The sequence below is a fragment of the Perna viridis genome, chromosome 1 (genome assembly GCF_037379345.1).
Source record: "Perna viridis isolate PV_CMFRI_1.1 ecotype Kerala chromosome 1, ASM3737934v1, whole genome shotgun sequence".
Taxonomy (NCBI): Eukaryota; Metazoa; Mollusca; class Bivalvia; order Mytilida; family Mytilidae; genus Perna; species Perna viridis.
Genome location: NC_142445.1, coordinates 19,192,208 through 19,215,948, shown reverse-complemented (window position 1 = coordinate 19,215,948; position 23,741 = coordinate 19,192,208). Strand labels below are relative to the sequence as shown.

Sequence of the window (23,741 nt, the reverse complement as noted above, 5' to 3'; positions counted from 1 at the left end):
AGTCACACAGGTCTTTTAATTAGTACACACACTGTAGATATAATAGCATTCAAGATTTTCTTTTCAGGTCAATATTTCAAAACGAATAAATAATTCTTTAGATCAAAAACGTGTGTTAATGAACAAAGGCAACCTAATCACTATTCTAACATGACTATAGTTGTGTTTGCCTGCATGTATCACCAAGTGAAAATGTTTAAAAATGATTTAAAAAATCATAAACATACTAGTAAGCGATGCAAAGTATTGGTGGTACTAAAAAAGTTTGTTCAAGGATAATGATCATCACTAATTCTCCTGTTAAACATGCCAACTGACGCAGGATTAAAGGATTAAAAAAGTAGAATTAAACTAATGAAAACACTCTTTTAGGTTTTAGTACATCATATATTAAAGCACGTTAGTATTTGACAATAATGTAGAGACCTTGAATCATATGCTAACAAATATTTCTTTTCTTCTTCACTTATATTTTTTGATGAGCCCAGGCGCTAGGGGTACGGATGGCTTCGACCAGGCGCTAGGGGTACGGGTGGTTTCGACCAGACGTTGTGGGTACGGATGGGTTCCACCAGGCGCTAGGGGTACGGATGGGTTCGACCAGTCCATCTGTTCTTAAAAACCATTATTTCCGTCTGATTTGTTAATTTGATTAAACATTGTATTTTGTCAGTTTCTTGACCCATTCATTGAAAAATGTAATTTAAAAAAATCGACTCAGGTATTAGCATAGGTTATTCGAGCCGATTTTTCTATTAGATGGTGGAATTTGGCTTCCTTTTGTGATGTTCTTGCAAATGAAAAAAATATATATCTATACTCTAATGACTAGGTTGATACATTATTTACTGTCGAATTTTTTTTAGTTGACTCAGCAATTAGAAATGTTCCGTAAATGATTAATGACCTTTTTTCGTATCATGCAATGTCCCCATCCCCTCGTTTGGAACATTACTAGGATAAAAAACTCTTATCAACATTTTGTCGATGTCAAATGTAGACTAGAAGACAAATGACATGCTTACTTTCGTTGTTGTGCAGCGGAAATGTCCGAATAGCTCGATTCCAAATTTAAAATTAGCGACATTACGTCATAAATACGATCAGACAGGAACTAAAATACAAATTTGAAAGAAACCAAATATTCATAGCTTGGTAAGTTCAATTTTGAATTTAGCCAGGTTGTAATGCAGAAGATGACATGGAGGTGCATTAAATAAATGAAAAGAGCTGCCATTGGCGAACCCTAACGTCGAATATATGTTGCGTGAAAATCGCCTCAACGAATTGATCCACAGAGGCTTGGTGAAATGTATTTTAAGAAACATATATGCTCGCTAGGCAATGAGAACCTCGGGAAAAGTCAACCTTTCTCGAGGTTCCCATTGCCTAGCGAGCATATATGTTTTTTAAAATACATTTCACCTTTTCCCCGAGGTTGTCATTGCCTAGCGAGCATATATGTTTCTTAAAATCCCCTGTGATTTTATCCTCATGACAAGGCCTATACTATAAATGTCATATAAGTTGCATAACAATTAATTTGAATGAAAAACCGTTATTGAACTATACTTTCTTGCTTGAATTTCTTTATGGTTGAACATTTTGGTCAATGAGCACCCCTCCTGTTCTTCGATTCCTGTATCCGCTCCTGTCAATATGTTCTTCAGACTCCATGGGCTCCTCATCTTATATTCGTATAATGATTTTTTTTAAGGTAATTAGTTCTTGGAATTGATGCCATTTGCATTTATACCACAAGCATGACAGCTTGGGGGTACAATGTATTATGATAATAAATTCATTTGTTTCCAGGTTATATTTCTGTACCAAAATATGCAGAGTTCTGCAAGTTTCACAGAAAGTTTGAGCATCACGCTAAACTCAATATTAAATCGTACTGGTCTGTCTTCTTTTGTGCGAGGGCACAGATTGTATTATGCTAAACAAGAAGAATGGCTTCATAATTTGATATTTGCCGATGCAAATGTAAAATGTTTTATAATGGGAAGCCGTATGGAAGGCACAACAACACCCGAGGCGGAATCTGATACTGATATCATAGAATGTTACTCTGATGTGAATGTTGTTCAAAACTACTATGACATAAATATAAACCAGTCATTTTTAAATGCTCGCACCTTTACTGATCAAAACACTCACCCCGGATATGTCAAATTAGAGCTGTGTCTTCCAAACGACCAGCCTCAATTACGGACAAAATATATTGAAGCGTTACAAAGTACTCCATTCGGGGAACACATTAGAATTGATGAACAAAACAGAATATTACTTGCTAATTCGTATGCAAGGCGAACTGAAAATTGTGACCAGTTAAGTGGACCTGCTAGAACAGAACAATTCAAATCTAAATTCTACAACAAAAGCGTGGACCGTGTTTTTGCGTTTAAAAGTTCGTCATGGCCGGATCAAGCAAAAGATTGGCTAGAGAAGGCAAACAAAAAACCGTGGCCTACCGGGGATGCTCTTGGGGTAATCAAGCAATGCGGATTCTTTGTTACACCAACTGGCCACCCCTTTAGTCCAGACAGTGACTTAGAATGGCGACTATCATTATCTCTTGCTGAGAAAGGCTTAATATGGAGCTTTAATGACACCCAGTTCAAATGTTTTGTTCTTCTAAAACTGATAACAAAACAAATTGTGAATCCAGTCCACGATGACTGCATATCAACTTATCACTCAAAAATGTGTATGTTTTCAGTGATAGAAGATAGCGACAGTGATCTCTGGAAGCCACACAACCTGCTACGCTGTTTAGACAAATGTTTAATCAGATTTAAAGTTTGGATTGAAGCTAGAAATATTCCCCAGTACTTGATTCCCTCAAATAATCTTTTGGAGCATAAAGTAAATGAGAATCAAAGACAAGATCTGCATAATCTATATCAAACTATGCTGGATAGTAAGTTTAGATTTATACTTCAGATAAGAACAGACAATATTGGCGAACTGTTGACCATGTGTCTCACCCGGTTCGACCAGTTACTTACCTATATTCCTTGTGAGTTGCCTTATCGGATGCTTACACTTATATGTAGCCTTCCTCTGGAATCGGTAGCGCTTTTTTTAAACTGGCGACTGAAAATGCTATGTATGTCTGTTCCTGAGCATGGGGATAGTAATATCGACGTGGTCATTCAGTATCACTTTAAACGTCTAAAACAACTATCTAATTCTATTGAAGAATTTAGGTTTAGCAACACTTTACAACATCCAATGCAACTTATGGAGTTTCTGATTCCTCATGTGGCGAGTAGTCTTGGGTTTCAGCTTCAAGTTAAAGGTCTAGAATGTACCACTCCCAAAAACACAGGTATGGGATTTTTAAGGATGGGTTTCGAATTTATTGAAATGGGAATGGGAGGCGCTTCAACCTCGAACTTGCTTAAGCTGGCTGCTTTGTTTCATGAGTGTAAAATGGTAGAAAAGATGGGAGTGTTGTTAAAAGAGGTTCATGATAGATACTCAAAGAAGGTTTTCCCTATGTGCAAATGTTATGAGCATCCGATGCATCTCTTGGAAGACTACGCGAAACATTTTTACAAGTATACATTACAACACATCTTGACCAAATGCTTGGCGCCTTGCATTGTGTATCTTCCTACCGAGGAACTTATCGCACCTTTCGCTATCAAACTTGAAATGTTTCGTTCATCTGGATGTCAACTAGATGACCTCTCTGATTCCCAGTATAAAAACATTGGCGTATGTGATTCGATTATTTTTATGCATTATCTTACATTCTTGTACAACCATGAAATAGGGGATTCAGATCAAATGGATACAGCAATCATTTTGATGTTAGACACTTTATCTCGAGAGACAAATCTTGGTCATAGAGACGCTGCATGGAATCTTCTAGGCCACTGTTCCGTGATGAAAAATGATTTCGCGTATGCTTTTCATTGTTTCATACAATCAATGTCGATTAGGGTTGAGGCAGATAACCCTAGGTACCAACTACGAAACAATCAGTTAAACAATGCTGCTAAATGGCACATAGCGCTGCTCTGTTACCGACTCCTGACCTTGAAAGACGAAGGCTGTTCAAGATCATAGAGCATATTTATAACACATTAGATATTGTACAATAAAAACAAAACAATCATGAAAAATGATCCAAATCAGATTGAAATGGGTTGTTAACAGCAACAAAGCAAAAGAATACAAAAAAACGACATCTGTTTTATTTATCAAAATATATGATAAAAGTGTAAAGTAACATTGTTTCATAAAACAGCATGTTTCTTGTGTTTTTATTCAGTTGCTATGAGCCTTTGCAAATCTATGACAACAATACTTGATGAATATATATATATACGTGCAACTGATTCAACTGATGCAAAATTTAAACTAGAATACTTCCTTTGTTTATGCATCATCTTCAGCTTTCTTCCAGTTATAAACTGTTCACCTAATCTATCATAATTATTATGTTCTAAGACAAGATTAGTAAATTTGCTAATTGACTATTTCCTTGTCAATAACCGTAGTTGAATGCTGGTGGTGGATAAGTCGGATGTCCATCCGAATTATGCCTCTGGAGTGTGGACGTTTTTATCAGTTGTCCACTCGAATAGTACCTTCGAAGGTTGGATTTGTAGTCAAATTTTGTGTAAGGTGGTGGAGGACTCTTTGGTATATATTCTGTTTCTGTAATTAGAAATGATATGTATATAGTATTGATACAGGTAAGAAAATGGACGCATTCAATTTATTTATTAGTTTCATACATCGGTGACTGGTCCCCGTCATCAAATCAAAGTCCAAAGAGTCAAAAGTTAAACTGAATAATCAAAATTGTATTATTTGTTTTTTTTTTATCTAACCTGGTATTTAGATTTTGGATTTTGGACCATAAAAGGTAAATGTATTTTCAAACTTACGAATTTTATTACTTCATTCATTCTGTGTCAGAAACCTTCTGCGAGTAGTTATATTTTGATTTCAATAAATGTGTCAAATGAGCAACATTGGCAATTTCAATAACCTTACTTAGTATTTTAGCAACGTTCCTACAGAGCTACTTTAATAATGGTGTCCCAATAGTCATTACACAAACCAGACAGGTAGTGATTCATACATGTCAAAGAATCCACCGAATTCACATTTATTTCTAATGTAGAAACAGTAATAAACCACAGTTTATTTTAGTTTGTGGTTCGGTTGTTGCACTTTCAAGATAGAAATTATTTATATTGTACTTCTTTGTTATATTATTTATATTGTATTTCTTTCTTATACTAAGACATTATGACAAATTACACTGAGAGCCAGAGCAAAACTACTGCTTTTTATCTGAGTCAGAATTTAGAAACTATACAATATCCAATTAAATGTCATTATTAGAATGACGATATCAAAAACAAAGTTATAAAATAGAAAAAAAAATGTCACAGACAGGGAGACTTATATTTGAAAATATTATAACTAAGCTTCCTCTTTACAAAAACTTAATTATGATACAGAAAAGTGTGGCTGTAATAGAAAGAGTATGAAATTGGCACTATGGAAGAGTTATAGTAATTTGGTCTGACTATATGGTTGATTTTAGTGGAGATGAATGTATGATTTTCTTCAAAATGCAGATCTAAATGCAGAAAGGACTGTCGTTATGTAAAAATATAGCATGTTATATGTGTTAATGAAATTTCTTATTAATACTTATTTTTGTTTTCTTTGGTTTTTGACAATTAAAGTGAAAGAATTGTTATCAATTTGAGATGGTTTACGCTGCAACATAAACCGCTTCGAGAGGTAGGGCTTTACAACAAAAGAATTTTTCTCGGACGTGTATGTAGAGCGGGGTGGGTGTTACTTCCTATATACCAGTATATATACAGACGTGTTGCTAGAATGGGTCTGTTTTTTTTCTACAGTTGAAATACATGATTGGGTCATAATTTTTTCACTTTCTTATGTCAATGGGCTGTCATGTCTGAGCTGTACTATATCTTGGTCTTATTTCTACAGTTTAAATGTATAATTTATTGTTAAGACAAACTTTCCAATTGTTACCAATTTATCTTGTCAGTGTATCAAATTTTAATTGAAATGGTGATGAGGAATTGATAAATTACAGATGTATAAGATTTGATCAAAAGATTTAGCAATTAGGTTCCCTTTCTGTAACCTCCTGGAGGCCTTTGTTTTCATTAGCTCACCTTGGCAAAGGCCATGTGAGCTATTGCCATCACTTGGCGTTCGTCGTCGTCGTTAACAATTATACAAAACTTATCTCCTCTGAAACGACTCGACTAATTTGAACCAAACTTGGTATGAATGTTCCTTGGGGTATCCTGAATAGTACTGATGTGGGGATTTTTGATCCGTCAAAAACATGGCCGCCGTTACTAAAAATATAACATAGGGGTCAGACAGTAGTTTTTCACATATATCTCCTAAACCGTTAGGTTAAGCTAAATTCTGACTAAGTAAAAGTGTTCAGCATGATGAGATCTATCTCTGTTCAAATTTTGGTTTTAATCCATTCAGCCTTGTTTGAGTTATTGCCCTTTTTCAACGATTTTTGCTAATTTTAATGTTATTTCTAAAATCTTCTTCTTTGACATTATATGATCAATTGGAGTCAAACTTGGTGTGAATGTTCCTTGGTGTATCTTGCATAGAACTGACGTGGGGATTTTTGATCCATCAAAAACATGGCCACCGTTACTAAAAATAGAACATAAGGGCCAGACAGTAGTTTTTTGCATATATCTCCAAAACCGTTAGGTTTAGCCAAATTCTTTCGATAGCTGAAATGATCCTTATTATTAGGACTACAAAAATCTTCAGGGATGAAAGTCGTCAGATTACTCCTTGTAAGAGTTTTTGCCCTTGAAAGAGGAAAATGACTTTTTTTTAACAATCTAATTAAAATTCAATCTTTAATTACGCTACACTCCTTGACTTAATTGGCACATGTCAGATCGTGTATTTTAATCAGATTGTTTTTAACAGTTTTCAGTCAATATCTTGAAAACTATGATAGATTAAAAGAAACTTTTAATTGTTGAAATGATCCATATGATAAGTCCTACCAAATACTTCTTGAGTCAAAATTGTTGGACAACTTCTTAAATTTATTGCTTTTGAAAGGCAAAATTCAACCAGGTGAGCAATTCAGGTTCCTCTTTATGTTCTCTTAATTAAAAGAATATTAGGTACACAGTAGAAGAATATATGAATGGGTATGTATTTCGCGCTGAAAATATATAAATGTGACAGATTTCTTGCAAACAAATATATGAATGGGGTGTTTTTCCAGCTCCAGCGGCACCCCTGTACCAAAATTTGGCAAAATTAACATAAGTGACTTCCCGTGATATAGAGCATGTTCCACGCATGGTCTACATATATTGAAGGTTAATAACAAAATTACCGCACTGATAGTCCGTAATTGGAAACCATCGCAATGGTCCTGACTTGGTACAGGTATTTTCCAAAATGAAAGGTGGGTTAAACCAGGTTTTATAGCGCGCCACCAGTCAAAGTTGGTAAAAAATCAGTAGTCAAAACAGTATATAAGAAATGAGCAATATATAAGTGAAAATGAAAAGAATAAGACACAAACATTAAGTTTCAGAATAACTCTAGAACTTGTGCAGAAGGTGCGTCAAGTTCAAGATGAAATAATAATATACAGATAAAACTACATAAAAATTATTTGTCGGAAAATTTTTTTCATTAATATATGAATGTCGGAAACCTTTTTAGGCAGCGTGTGAGACGTACTAGTTTTTCCTATAACCTTGGTCCAAAAGCCTGTCTCTAGGACAACAAAGCCTCTTAATAGTCGCTACTAGCCGTGAGAAATATATAAAAAAAACATATGCAGGGAAAGCAGGTATATTGTTGCACAAGGAAGTGAAATTTAAAATCGTTTCTTTTGTCATTTATGCTTGTACTGAGATGATTAATGTCGTCAAATTCGAGGTGAATGTCTAAAATGACGCAGAGGAAGCTGTGTCAGTAGTCTCTTTTAATTTCTGGTACTAGTGAATAAATTAAAGGAAACCATTCTCTAAATTTATAATTATTAATGAAGAAAACATCGTCAATATATCGATATATGACATTAAATGCTCTAGCCTCCTAACATTTTTGTCTTTCACTAGATTTTAAAGGAACTCCGATTCATAAGAATAAAGGAACAGATCGGCTAATAGAGGAGCACAAATAGTGACCATCAGAATTCCGATCGTTTGTTAATAAAAGTGAAAAATATGTTGTCGAGCATATTGACCTCCTGTTGCTCGGTGTAACAACTTTTGTCTTTTTGTTTTGTAGTGGTAAAATTATGTAGAATCGAACCCGAAAAACAAATTGTAATAATTAACATTCTTGCAGTTAAATGCTTTGTGGATGGTTTCCTTTAGACGGGCTTCAATTTAACGTGGGACAATTTATCTAGGAGCCTGAGGTAGGTAGGTAGGTAGGTAGAAAGAGTAATCAAGGGAACCAAGGTTACAGCAGTAATCAAAAGAATGTAATCCAGGGACAAAGACCAGACATGGAAAACAGACATACACAACAAAGAACACAAAGTAACTAAAATCATACATACAAAGTAACAAAAGCAAATGAGCAACTCGGACTCCACTAAAAAATGGGAGCATGGACCAGATGCACCGGTATGGTTAGCGTCCTCTGCTTTTCTAGAAACACCCGCTGAGTTGCTCATAAAAAGTCAAGTCCGGGGTAGACAAACGAGGAAAGGAAAACTATGACCCGTTGAATAAATCAGTTTTCTTGGTGCAGATGGATACACCATAACGATCCACGATTTCATGATGACGACCATAAAACTTCTAATATATAAATTAAAAGATGTATATTTTCAGTCTGAAGACACTATTCTTTATAGGCTAAAAACCACTAATTCCACTTCCCATAGGCTTCTATGCTAATTTCACAATATTCAATGGCTTCTCTGGACTTTACCTTAACTTTAACCTGCAGATGACTATATATCAGCATGATTCTACATATGTCAGCTCACAATCCTCAGAATGGCATGTGGGGTTAGCAGACTTGCAGTGCAGTACTGGTCACCGGAAGTGAAGGGTCTATAAATAGCATGGGAAATCCCAGTGTTTTCACAAGATAGGGGTATATTTAAAAATCATTATGGAGATTAGGCTTCACATCACAAGAAGCAAAATGCACCTATAAAATGTACAGAAATGTTTTTCCTTTCAGAAACTCTTTAAATTTTTAAAATAAGATGAGAACTTTTTTCACAGCACTAAGAGGAACAGGGGTAATTTCTGCGTAGGACTATTTTTGCGTACGTTCCAAATGCTCATTGGTTGAATTGGTGGTCTGTAACCTAAAGGGTCACTTTTTGTCTTAGAAAAAATAAATAACTATACAGGTATCTTCCTACACACATACTGAATGCATTTGCAAAGTTTCAGTGAAATGTGACAAGCACTTTTTTAAATATTTGATTTTTAAATATAGGGTAACCAAGTTGTGCGAGCAAAAAAGTGAAAATATTCTACCATACTGAAATGCATTAAATATTTGCAAAGAACTTTTTCTGACTTTTCAAATAAAAAATATCAATCACAACTTGTTTTTTAACAATATTAATGAAGAAATAGTTTTAAAAGTAATCATTTTCTGAGAAATTGGTCTATTTTTAAAAATTTATTTCTGACATGCCTCCCCCTTTTTCTTGATCACATGTCAAAAATCCTAAATCTTTAAATTTTCACAAAAGGTGATATATTTGGCATTAAATTTGTAAATACAGTGTTTTCACATTAAAACATGACCAGTAAAGGGCACCTAAAGCAAAAAAAGTGCTCAATAATGGATTTTCCATGTTGCCATAGGGGAATGCTTATATGGCCTTAACCGCAGTAATGAAAGTGAGTTTTTCCTCATTTCTAACCTAATTTTTGCTCAAATCTACACAAAACTTGATTTCAAGTGCTTATTACTACCATATTTAGGTAAATATAGCCCTCAAAGTTTAATATTTGATATTTTTACTAAATTTTCTACACTTTTTACAAGATAGGACATAAAAATCAGCCAAAAAGACCAATTTTCCATAATTTGGACCTATAACTTAAAAAAATGCATATTTTGAAGGATTTTTGTAGTGTATTCCTCTCATGGCAAAGTTAACAAGATCTTCAAGTAGTTTAAAGCTATTTCAAGAAACTTTTCATTTTGCCATGGCTTCATCTTAAAGGGTCACTTTTTGTCTTAGAAAAAATAAATAACTATACAGGTATCTTCCTACACACATACTGAATGCATTTGCAAAGTTTCAGTGAAATGTGACAAGCACTTTTTTAAATATTTGATTTTTAAATATAGGGTAACCAAGTTGTGCGAGCAAAAAAGTGAAAATATTCTACCATACTGAAATGCATTAAATATTTGCAAAGAACTTTTTCTGACTTTTCAAATAAAAAATATCAATCACAACTTGTTTTTTAACAATATTAATGAAGAAATAGTTTTAAAAGTAATCATTTTCTGAGAAATTGGTCTATTTTTAAAAATTTATTTCTGACATGCCTCCCCCTTTTTCTTGATCACATGTCAAAAATCCTAAATCTTTAAATTTTCACAAAAGGTGATATATTTGGCATTAAATTTGTAAATACAGTGTTTTCACATTAAAACATGACCAGTAAAGGGCACCTAAAGCAAAAAAAGTGCTCAATAATGGATTTTCCATGTTGCCATAGGGGAATGCTTATATGGCCTTAACCGCAGTAATGAAAGTGAGTTTTTCCTCATTTCTAACCTAATTTTTGCTCAAATCTACACAAAACTTGATTTCAAGTGCTTATTACTACCATATTTAGGTAAATATAGCCCTCAAAGTTTAATATTTGATATTTTTACTAAATTTTCTACACTTTTTACAAGATAGGACATAAAAATCAGCCAAAAAGACCAATTTTCCATAATTTGGACCTATAACTTAAAAAAATGCATATTTTGAAGGATTTTTGTAGTGTATTCCTCTCATGGCAAAGTTAACAAGATCTTCAAGTAGTTTAAAGCTATTTCAAGAAACTTTTCATTTTGCCATGGCTTCATCTTAAAGGGTCACTTTTTGTCTTAGAAAAAATAAATAACTATACAGGTATCTTCCTACACACATACTGAATGCATTTGCAAAGTTTCAGTGAAATGTGACAAGCACTTTTTTAAATATTTGATTTTTAAATATAGGGTAACCAAGTTGTGCGAGCAAAAAAGTGAAAATATTCTACCATACTGAAATGCATTAAATATTTGCAAAGAACTTTTTCTGACTTTTCAAATAAAAAATATCAATCACAACTTGTTTTTTAACAATATTAATGAAGAAATAGTTTTAAAAGTAATCATTTTCTGAGAAATTGGTCTATTTTTAAAAATTTATTTCTGACATGCCTCCCCCTTTTTCTTGATCACATGTCAAAAATCCTAAATCTTTAAATTTTCACAAAAGGTGATATATTTGGCATTAAATTTGTAAATACAGTGTTTTCACATTAAAACATGACCAGTAAAGGGCACCTAAAGCAAAAAAAGTGCTCAATAATGGATTTTCCATGTTGCCATAGGGGAATGCTTATATGGCCTTAACCGCAGTAATGAAAGTGAGTTTTTCCTCATTTCTAACCTAATTTTTGCTCAAATCTACACAAAACTTGATTTCAAGTGCTTATTACTACCATATTTAGGTAAATATAGCCCTCAAAGTTTAATATTTGATATTTTTACTAAATTTTCTACACTTTTTACAAGATAGGACATAAAAATCAGCCAAAAAGACCAATTTTCCATAATTTGGACCTATAACTTAAAAAAATGCATATTTTGAAGGATTTTTGTAGTGTATTCCTCTCATGGCAAAGTTAACAAGATCTTCAAGTAGTTTAAAGCTATTTCAAGAAACTTTTCATTTTGCCATGGCTTCATCTTAAAGGGTCACTTTTTGTCTTAGAAAAAATAAATAACTATACAGGTATCTTCCTACACACATACTGAATGCATTTGCAAAGTTTCAGTGAAATGTGACAAGCACTTTTTTAAATATTTGATTTTTAAATATAGGGTAACCAAGTTGTGCGAGCAAAAAAGTGAAAATATTCTACCATACTGAAATGCATTAAATATTTGCAAAGAACTTTTTCTGACTTTTCAAATAAAAAATATCAATCACAACTTGTTTTTTAACAATATTAATGAAGAAATAGTTTTAAAAGTAATCATTTTCTGAGAAATTGGTCTATTTTTAAAAATTTATTTCTGACATGCCTCCCCCTTTTTCTTGATCACATGTCAAAAATCCTAAATCTTTAAATTTTCACAAAAGGTGATATATTTGGCATTAAATTTGTAAATACAGTGTTTTCACATTAAAACATGACCAGTAAAGGGCACCTAAAGCAAAAAAAGTGCTCAATAATGGATTTTCCATGTTGCCATAGGGGAATGCTTATATGGCCTTAACCGCAGTAATGAAAGTGAGTTTTTCCTCATTTCTAACCTAATTTTTGCTCAAATCTACACAAAACTTGATTTCAAGTGCTTATTACTACCATATTTAGGTAAATATAGCCCTCAAAGTTTAATATTTGATATTTTTACTAAATTTTCTACACTTTTTACAAGATAGGACATAAAAATCAGCCAAAAAGACCAATTTTCCATAATTTGGACCTATAACTTAAAAAAATGCATATTTTGAAGGATTTTTGTAGTGTATTCCTCTCATGGCAAAGTTAACAAGATCTTCAAGTAGTTTAAAGCTATTTCAAGAAACTTTTCATTTTGCCATGGCTTCATCTTAAGGCTAAAAACCACTAATTCCACTTCCCATAGGCTTCTATGCTAATTTCACAATATTCAATGGCTTCTCTGGACTTTACCTTAACTTTAACCTGCAGATGACTATATATCAGCATGATTCTACATATGTCAGCTCACAATCCTCAGAATGGCATGTGGGGTTAGCAGACTTGCAGTGCAGTACTGGTCACCGGAAGTGAAGGGTCTATAAATAGTATGGGAAATCCCAGTGTTTTCACAAGATAGGGGTATATTTAAAAATCATTATGGAGATTAGGCTTCACATCACAAGAAGCAAAATGCACCTATAAAATGTACAGAAATGTTTTTCCTTTCAGAAACTCTTTAAATTTTTAAAATAAGATGAGAACTTTTTTCACAGCACTAAGAGGAACAGGGGTAATTTCTGCGTAGGACTATTTTTGCGTACGTTCCAAATGCTCATTGGTTGAATTGGTGGTCTGTAACCTAAAGGGTCACTTTTTGTCTTAGAAAAAATAAATAACTATACAGGTATCTTCCTACACACATACTGAATGCATTTGCAAAGTTTCAGTGAAATGTGACAAGCACTTTTTTAAATATTTGATTTTTAAATATAGGGTAACCAAGTTGTGCGAGCAAAAAAGTGAAAATATTCTACCATACTGAAATGCATTAAATATTTGCAAAGAACTTTTTCTGACTTTTCAAATAAAAAATATCAATCACAACTTGTTTTTTAACAATATTAATGAAGAAATAGTTTTAAAAGTAATCATTTTCTGAGAAATTGGTCTATTTTTAAAAATTTATTTCTGACATGCCTCCCCCTTTTTCTTGATCACATGTCAAAAATCCTAAATCTTTAAATTTTCACAAAAGGTGATATATTTGGCATTAAATTTGTAAATACAGTGTTTTCACATTAAAACATGACCAGTAAAGGGCACCTAAAGCAAAAAAAGTGCTCAATAATGGATTTTCCATGTTGCCATAGGGGAATGCTTATATGGCCTTAACCGCAGTAATGAAAGTGAGTTTTTCCTCATTTCTAACCTAATTTTTGCTCAAATCTACACAAAACTTGATTTCAAGTGCTTATTACTACCATATTTAGGTAAATATAGCCCTCAAAGTTTAATATTTGATATTTTTACTAAATTTTCTACACTTTTTACAAGATAGGACATAAAAATCAGCCAAAAAGACCAATTTTCCATAATTTGGACCTATAACTTAAAAAAATGCATATTTTGAAGGATTTTTGTAGTGTATTCCTCTCATGGCAAAGTTAACAAGATCTTCAAGTAGTTTAAAGCTATTTCAAGAAACTTTTCATTTTGCCATGGCTTCAACTTAAGGCTAAAAACCACTAATTCCACTTCCCATAGGCTTCTATGCTAATTTCACAATATTCAATGGCTTCTCTGGACTTTACCTTAACTTTAACCTGCAGATGACTATATATCAGCATGATTCTACATATGTCAGCTCACAATCCTCAGAATGGCATGTGGGGTTAGCAGACTTGCAGTGCAGTACTGGTCACCGGAAGTGAAGGGTCTATAAATAGTATGGGAAATCCCAGTGTTTTCACAAGATAGGGGTATATTTAAAAATCATTATGGAGATTAGGCTTCACATCACAAGAAGCAAAATGCACCTATAAAATGTACAGAAATGTTTTTCCTTTCAGAAACTCTTTAAATTTTTAAAATAAGATGAGAACTTTTTTCACAGCACTAAGAGGAACAGGGGTAATTTCTGCGTAGGACTATTTTTGCGTACGTTCCAAATGCTCATTGGTTGAATTGGTGGTCTGTAACCTAAAGGGTCACTTTTTGTCTTAGAAAAAATAAATAACTATACAGGTATCTTCCTACACACATACTGAATGCATTTGCAAAGTTTCAGTGAAATGTGACAAGCACTTTTTTAAATATTTGATTTTTAAATATAGGGTAACCAAGTTGTGCGAGCAAAAAAGTGAAAATATTCTACCATACTGAAATGCATTAAATATTTGCAAAGAACTTTTTCTGACTTTTCAAATAAAAAATATCAATCACAACTTGTTTTTTAACAATATTAATGAAGAAATAGTTTTAAAAGTAATCATTTTCTGAGAAATTGGTCTATTTTTAAAAATTTATTTCTGACATGCCTCCCCCTTTTTCTTGATCACATGTCAAAAATCCTAAATCTTTAAATTTTCACAAAAGGTGATATATTTGGCATTAAATTTGTAAATACAGTGTTTTCACATTAAAACATGACCAGTAAAGGGCACCTAAAGCAAAAAAAGTGCTCAATAATGGATTTTCCATGTTGCCATAGGGGAATGCTTATATGGCCTTAACCGCAGTAATGAAAGTGAGTTTTTCCTCATTTCTAACCTAATTTTTGCTCAAATCTACACAAAACTTGATTTCAAGTGCTTATTACTACCATATTTAGGTAAATATAGCCCTCAAAGTTTAATATTTGATATTTTTACTAAATTTTCTACACTTTTTACAAGATAGGACATAAAAATCAGCCAAAAAGACCAATTTTCCATAATTTGGACCTATAACTTAAAAAAATGCATATTTTGAAGGATTTTTGTAGTGTATTCCTCTCATGGCAAAGTTAACAAGATCTTCAAGTAGTTTAAAGCTATTTCAAGAAACTTTTCATTTTGCCATGGCTTCAACTTAAGGCTAAAAACCACTAATTCCACTTCCCATAGGCTTCTATGCTAATTTCACAATATTCAATGGCTTCTCTGGACTTTACCTTAACTTTAACCTGCAGATGACTATATATCAGCATGATTCTACATATGTCAGCTCACAATCCTCAGAATGGCATGTGGGGTTAGCAGACTTGCAGTGCAGTACTGGTCACCGGAAGTGAAGGGTCTATAAATAGTATGGGAAATCCCAGTGTTTTCACAAGATAGGGGTATATTTAAAAATCATTATGGAGATTAGGCTTCACATCACAAGAAGCAAAATGCACCTATAAAATGTACAGAAATGTTTTTCCTTTCAGAAACTCTTTAAATTTTTAAAATAAGATGAGAACTTTTTTCACAGCACTAAGAGGAACAGGGGTAATTTCTGCGTAGGACTATTTTTGCGTACGTTCCAAATGCTCATTGGTTGAATTGGTGGTCTGTAACCTAAAGGGTCACTTTTTGTCTTAGAAAAAATAAATAACTATACAGGTATCTTCCTACACACATACTGAATGCATTTGCAAAGTTTCAGTGAAATGTGACAAGCACTTTTTTAAATATTTGATTTTTAAATATAGGGTAACCAAGTTGTGCGAGCAAAAAAGTGAAAATATTCTACCATACTGAAATGCATTAAATATTTGCAAAGAACTTTTTCTGACTTTTCAAATAAAAAATATCAATCACAACTTGTTTTTTAACAATATTAATGAAGAAATAGTTTTAAAAGTAATCATTTTCTGAGAAATTGGTCTATTTTTAAAAATTTATTTCTGACATGCCTCCCCCTTTTTCTTGATCACATGTCAAAAATCCTAAATCTTTAAATTTTCACAAAAGGTGATATATTTGGCATTAAATTTGTAAATACAGTGTTTTCACATTAAAACATGACCAGTAAAGGGCACCTAAAGCAAAAAAAGTGCTCAATAATGGATTTTCCATGTTGCCATAGGGGAATGCTTATATGGCCTTAACCGCAGTAATGAAAGTGAGTTTTTCCTCATTTCTAACCTAATTTTTGCTCAAATCTACACAAAACTTGATTTCAAGTGCTTATTACTACCATATTTAGGTAAATATAGCCCTCAAAGTTTAATATTTGATATTTTTACTAAATTTTCTACACTTTTTACAAGATAGGACATAAAAATCAGCCAAAAAGACCAATTTTCCATAATTTGGACCTATAACTTAAAAAAATGCATATTTTGAAGGATTTTTGTAGTGTATTCCTCTCATGGCAAAGTTAACAAGATCTTCAAGTAGTTTAAAGCTATTTCAAGAAACTTTTCATTTTGCCATGGCTTCAACTTAAGGCTAAAAACCACTAATTCCACTTCCCATAGGCTTCTATGCTAATTTCACAATATTCAATGGCTTCTCTGGACTTTACCTTAACTTTAACCTGCAGATGACTATATATCAGCATGATTCTACATATGTCAGCTCACAATCCTCAGAATGGCATGTGGGGTTAGCAGACTTGCAGTGCAGTACTGGTCACCGGAAGTGAAGGGTCTATAAATAGTATGGGAAATCCCAGTGTTTTCACAAGATAGGGGTATATTTAAAAATCATTATGGAGATTAGGCTTCACATCACAAGAAGCAAAATGCACCTATAAAATGTACAGAAATGTTTTTCCTTTCAGAAACTCTTTAAATTTTTAAAATAAGATGAGAACTTTTTTCACAGCACTAAGAGGAACAGGGGTAATTTCTGCGTAGGACTATTTTTGCGTACGTTCCAAATGCTCATTGGTTGAATTGGTGGTCTGTAACCTAAAGGGTCACTTTTTGTCTTAGAAAAAATAAATAACTATACAGGTATCTTCCTACACACATACTGAATGCATTTGCAAAGTTTCAGTGAAATGTGACAAGCACTTTTTTAAATATTTGATTTTTAAATATAGGGTAACCAAGTTGTGCGAGCAAAAAAGTGAAAATATTCTACCATACTGAAATGCATTAAATATTTGCAAAGAACTTTTTCTGACTTTTCAAATAAAAAATATCAATCACAACTTGTTTTTTAACAATATTAATGAAGAAATAGTTTTAAAAGTAATCATTTTCTGAGAAATTGGTCTATTTTTAAAAATTTATTTCTGACATGCCTCCCCCTTTTTCTTGATCACATGTCAAAAATCCTAAATCTTTAAATTTTCACAAAAGGTGATATATTTGGCATTAAATTTGTAAATACAGTGTTTTCACATTAAAACATGACCAGTAAAGGGCACCTAAAGCAAAAAAAGTGCTCAATAATGGATTTTCCATGTTGCCATAGGGGAATGCTTATATGGCCTTAACCGCAGTAATGAAAGTGAGTTTTTCCTCATTTCTAACCTAATTTTTGCTCAAATCTACACAAAACTTGATTTCAAGTGCTTATTACTACCATATTTAGGTAAATATAGCCCTCAAAGTTTAATATTTGATATTTTTACTAAATTTTCTACACTTTTTACAAGATAGGACATAAAAATCAGCCAAAAAGACCAATTTTCCATAATTTGGACCTATAACTTAAAAAAATGCATATTTTGAAGGATTTTTGTAGTGTATTCCTCTCATGGCAAAGTTAACAAGATCTTCAAGTAGTTTAAAGCTATTTCAAGAAACTTTTCATTTTGCCATGGCTTCATCTTAATAAAGGGTCACTTTTTGTCTTAGAAAAAATAAATAACTATACAGGTATCTTCCTACACACATACTGAATGCATTTGCAAAGTTTCAGTGAAATGTGACAAGCACTTTTTTAAATATTTGATTTTTAAATATAGGGTAACCAAGTTGTGCGAGCAAAAAAGTGAAAATATTCTACCATACTGAAATGCATTAAATATTTGCAAAGAACTTTTTCTGACTTTTCAAATAAAAAATATCAATCACAACTTGTTTTTTAACAATATTAATGAAGAAATAGTTTTAAAAGTAATCATTTTCTGAGAAATTGGTCTATTTTTAAAAATTTATTTCTGACATGCCTCCCCCTTTTTCTTGATCACATGTCAAAAATCCTAAATCTTTAAATTTTCACAAAAGGTGATATATTTGGCATTAAATTTGTAAATACAGTGTTTTCACATTAAAACATGACCAGTAAAGGGCACCTAAAGCAAAAAAAGTGCTCAATAATGGATTTTCCATGTTGCCATAGGGGAATGCTTATATGGCCTTAACCGCAGTAATGAAAGTGAGTTTTTCCTCATTTCTAACCTAATTTTTGCTCAAATCTACACAAAACTTGATTTCAAGTGCTTATTACTACCATATTTAGGTAAATATAGCCCTCAAAGTTTAATATTTGATATTTTTACTAAATTTTCTACACTTTTTACAAGATAGGACATAAAAATCAGCCAAAAAGACCAATTTTCCATAATTTGGACCTATAACTTAAAAAAATGCATATTTTGAAGGATTTTTGTAGTGTATTCCTCTCATGGCAAAGTTAACAAGATCTTCAAGTAGTTTAAAGCTATTTCAAGAAACTTTTCATTTTGCCATGGCTTCATCTAAAGGGTCACTTTTTGTCTTAGAAAAAATAAATAACTATACAGGTATCTTCCTACACACATACTGAATGCATTTGCAAAGTTTCAGTGAAATGTGACAAGCACTTTTTTAAATATTTGATTTTTAAATATAGGGTAACCAAGTTGTGCGAGCAAAAAAGTGAAAATATTCTACCATACTGAAATGCATTAAATATTTGCAAAGAACTTTTTCTGACTTTTCAAATAAAAAATATCAATCACAACTTGTTTTTTAACAATATTAATGAAGAAATAGTTTTAAAAGTAATCATTTTCTGAGAAATTGGTCTATTTTTAAAAATTTATTTCTGACATGCCTCCCCCTTTTTCTTGATCACATGTCAAAAATCCTAAATCTTTAAATTTTCACAAAAGGTGATATATTTGGCATTAAATTTGTAAATACAGTGTTTTCACATTAAAACATGACCAGTAAAGGGCACCTAAAGCAAAAAAAGTGCTCAATAATGGATTTTCCATGTTGCCATAGGGGAATGCTTATATGGCCTTAACCGCAGTAATGAAAGTGAGTTTTTCCTCATTTCTAACCTAATTTTTGCTCAAATCTACACAAAACTTGATTTCAAGTGCTTATTACTACCATATTTAGGTAAATATAGCCCTCAAAGTTTAATATTTGATATTTTTACTAAATTTTCTACACTTTTTACAAGATAGGACATAAAAATCAGCCAAAAAGACCAATTTTCCATAATTTGGACCTATAACTTAAAAAAATGCATATTTTGAAGGATTTTTGTAGTGTATTCCTCTCATGGCAAAGTTAACAAGATCTTCAAGTAGTTTAAAGCTATTTCAAGAAACTTTTCATTTTGCCATGGCTTCAACTTAAGGCTAAAAACCACTAATTCCACTTCCCATAGGCTTCTATGCTAATTTCACAATATTCAATGGCTTCTCTGGACTTTACCTTAACTTTAACCTGCAGATGACTATATATCAGCATGATTCTACATATGTCAGCTCACAATCCTCAGAATGGCATGTGGGGTTAGCAGACTTGCAGTGCAGTACTGGTCACCGGAAGTGAAGGGTCTATAAATAGTATGGGAAATCCCAGTGTTTTCACAAGATAGGGGTATATTTAAAAATCATTATGGAGATTAGGCTTCACATCACAAGAAGCAAAATGCACCTATAAAATGTACAGAAATGTTTTTCCTTTCAGAAACTCTTTAAATTTTTAAAATAAGATGAGAACTTTTTTCACAGCACTAAGAGGAACAGGGGTAATTTCTGCGTAGGACTATTTTTGCGTACGTTCCAAATGCTCATTGGTTGAATTGGTGGTCTGTAACCTAAAGGGTCACTTTTTGTCTTAGAAAAAATAAATAACTATACAGGTATCTTCCTACACACATACTGAATGCATTTGCAAAGTTTCAGTGAAATGTGACAAGCACTTTTTTAAATATTTGATTTTTAAATATAGGGTAACCAAGTTGTGCGAGCAAAAAAGTGAAAATATTCTACCATACTGAAATGCATTAAATATTTGCAAAGAACTTTTTCTGACTTTTCAAATAAAAAATATCAATCACAACTTGTTTTTTAACAATATTAATGAAGAAATAGTTTTAAAAGTAATCATTTTCTGAGAAATTGGTCTATTTTTAAAAATTTATTTCTGACATGCCTCCCCCTTTTTCTTGATCACATGTCAAAAATCCTAAATCTTTAAATTTTCACAAAAGGTGATATATTTGGCATTAAATTTGTAAATACAGTGTTTTCACATTAAAACATGACCAGTAAAGGGCACCTAAAGCAAAAAAAGTGCTCAATAATGGATTTTCCATGTTGCCATAGGGGAATGCTTATATGGCCTTAACCGCAGTAATGAAAGTGAGTTTTTCCTCATTTCTAACCTAATTTTTGCTCAAATCTACACAAAACTTGATTTCAAGTGCTTATTACTACCATATTTAGGTAAATATAGCCCTCAAAGTTTAATATTTGATATTTTTACTAAATTTTCTACACTTTTTACAAGATAGGACATAAAAATCAGCCAAAAAGACCAATTTTCCATAATTTGGACCTATAACTTAAAAAAATGCATATTTTGAAGGATTTTTGTAGTGTATTCCTCTCATGGCAAAGTTAACAAGATCTTCAAGTAGTTTAAAGCTATTTCAAGAAACTTTTCATTTTGCCATGGCTTCAACTTAAGGCTAAAAACCACTAATTCCACTTCCCATAGGCTTCTATGCTAATTTCACAATATTCAATGGCTTCTCTGGACTTTACCTTAACTTTAACCTGCAGATGACTATATATCAGCATGATTCTACATATGTCAGCTCACAATCCTCAGAATGGCATGTGGGGTTAGCAGACTTGCAGTGCAGTACTGGTCACCGGAAGTGAAGGGTCTATAAATAGTATGGGAAATCCCAGTGTTTTCACAAGATAGGGGTATATTTAAAAATCATTATGGAGATTAGGCTTCACATCACAAGAAGCAAAATGCACCTATAAAATGTACAGAAATGTTTTTCCTTTCAGAAACTCTTTAAATTTTTAAAATAAGATGAGAACTTTTTTCACAGCACTAAGAGGAACAGGGGTAATTTCTGCGTAGGACTATTTTTGCGTACGTTCCAAATGCTCATTGGTTGAATTGGTGGTCTGTAACCTAAAGGGTCACTTTTTGTCTTAGAAAAAATAAATAACTATACAGGTATCTTCCTACACACATACTGAATGCATTTGCAAAGTTTCAGTGAAATGTGACAAGCACTTTTTTAAATATTTGATTTTTAAATATAGGGTAACCAAGTTGTGCGAGCAAAAAAGTGAAAATATTCTACCATACTGAAATGCATTAAATATTTGCAAAGAACTTTTTCTGACTTTTCAAATAAAAAATATCAATCACAACTTGTTTTTTAACAATATTAATGAAGAAATAGTTTTAAAAGTAATCATTTTCTGAGAAATTGGTCTATTTTTAAAAATTTATTTCTGACATGCCTCCCCCTTTTTCTTGATCACATGTCAAAAATCCTAAATCTTTAAATTTTCACAAAAGGTGATATATTTGGCATTAAATTTGTAAATACAGTGTTTTCACATTAAAACATGACCAGTAAAGGGCACCTAAAGCAAAAAAAGTGCTCAATAATGGATTTTCCATGTTGCCATAGGGGAATGCTTATATGGCCTTAACCGCAGTAATGAAAGTGAGTTTTTCCTCATTTCTAACCTAATTTTTGCTCAAATCTACACAAAACTTGATTTCAAGTGCTTATTACTACCATATTTAGGTAAATATAGCCCTCAAAGTTTAATATTTGATATTTTTACTAAATTTTCTACACTTTTTACAAGATAGGACATAAAAATCAGCCAAAAAGACCAATTTTCCATAATTTGGACCTATAACTTAAAAAAATGCATATTTTGAAGGATTTTTGTAGTGTATTCCTCTCATGGCAAAGTTAACAAGATCTTCAAGTAGTTTAAAGCTATTTCAAGAAACTTTTCATTTTGCCATGGCTTCAACTTAAGGCTAAAAACCACTAATTCCACTTCCCATAGGCTTCTATGCTAATTTCACAATATTCAATGGCTTCTCTGGACTTTACCTTAACTTTAACCTGCAGATGACTATATATCAGCATGATTCTACATATGTCAGCTCACAATCCTCAGAATGGCATGTGGGGTTAGCAGACTTGCAGTGCAGTACTGGTCACCGGAAGTGAAGGGTCTATAAATAGTATGGGAAATCCCAGTGTTTTCACAAGATAGGGGTATATTTAAAAATCATTATGGAGATTAGGCTTCACATCACAAGAAGCAAAATGCACCTATAAAATGTACAGAAATGTTTTTCCTTTCAGAAACTCTTTAAATTTTTAAAATAAGATGAGAACTTTTTTCACAGCACTAAGAGGAACAGGGGTAATTTCTGCGTAGGACTATTTTTGCGTACGTTCCAAATGCTCATTGGTTGAATTGGTGGTCTGTAACCTAAAGGGTCACTTTTTGTCTTAGAAAAAATAAATAACTATACAGGTATCTTCCTACACACATACTGAATGCATTTGCAAAGTTTCAGTGAAATGTGACAAGCACTTTTTTAAATATTTGATTTTTAAATATAGGGTAACCAAGTTGTGCGAGCAAAAAAGTGAAAATATTCTACCATACTGAAATGCATTAAATATTTGCAAAGAACTTTTTCTGACTTTTCAAATAAAAAATATCAATCACAACTTGTTTTTTAACAATATTAATGAAGAAATAGTTTTAAAAGTAATCATTTTCTGAGAAATTGGTCTATTTTTAAAAATTTATTTCTGACATGCCTCCCCCTTTTTCTTGATCACATGTCAAAAATCCTAAATCTTTAAATTTTCACAAAAGGTGATATATTTGGCATTAAATTTGTAAATACAGTGTTTTCACATTAAAACATGACCAGTAAAGGGCACCTAAAGCAAAAAAAGTGCTCAATAATGGATTTTCCATGTTGCCATAGGGGAATGCTTATATGGCCTTAACCGCAGTAATGAAAGTGAGTTTTTCCTCATTTCTAACCTAATTTTTGCTCAAATCTACACAAAACTTGATTTCAAGTGCTTATTACTACCATATTTAGGTAAATATAGCCCTCAAAGT

General features: G+C 32.3%; 1 protein-coding gene and 1 long non-coding RNA gene across 2 annotated transcripts in view; one reads left to right on the top strand and one right to left on the bottom strand.

Annotated features, from left to right (window-relative positions):
* Positions 1–1,022: 1,022 nt before the first annotated feature.
* Positions 1,023–4,083, top strand: LOC148627625 (uncharacterized). Its single transcript, XM_088576099.1, has 2 exons — positions 1,023–1,155; positions 1,816–4,083. Exon 2 carries the CDS (start codon positions 1,837–1,839, stop codon positions 4,081–4,083), a length of 2,247 nt encoding a protein of 748 aa, XP_088432225.1. The 5' UTR covers positions 1,023–1,155; positions 1,816–1,836.
* A 106-nt stretch (positions 4,084–4,189) lies between these two features.
* Positions 4,190–23,741, bottom strand: part of LOC148627624 (uncharacterized) — a 38,550-nt gene continuing 18,998 nt past the window's right edge. The window contains exon 4 of the long non-coding RNA XR_015921209.1: positions 4,190–4,677. This is a non-coding gene — a long non-coding RNA (uncharacterized LOC148627624). The remainder of the gene's footprint in view (positions 4,678–23,741) is intronic.

Excerpts from the sequence above, each read along its gene's own strand:
- LOC148627625 (XM_088576099.1), top strand. The coding sequence starts at position 1,837 with ATGCAGAGTTCTGCAAGTTTCACAGAAAGTTTGAGCATCACGCTAAAC.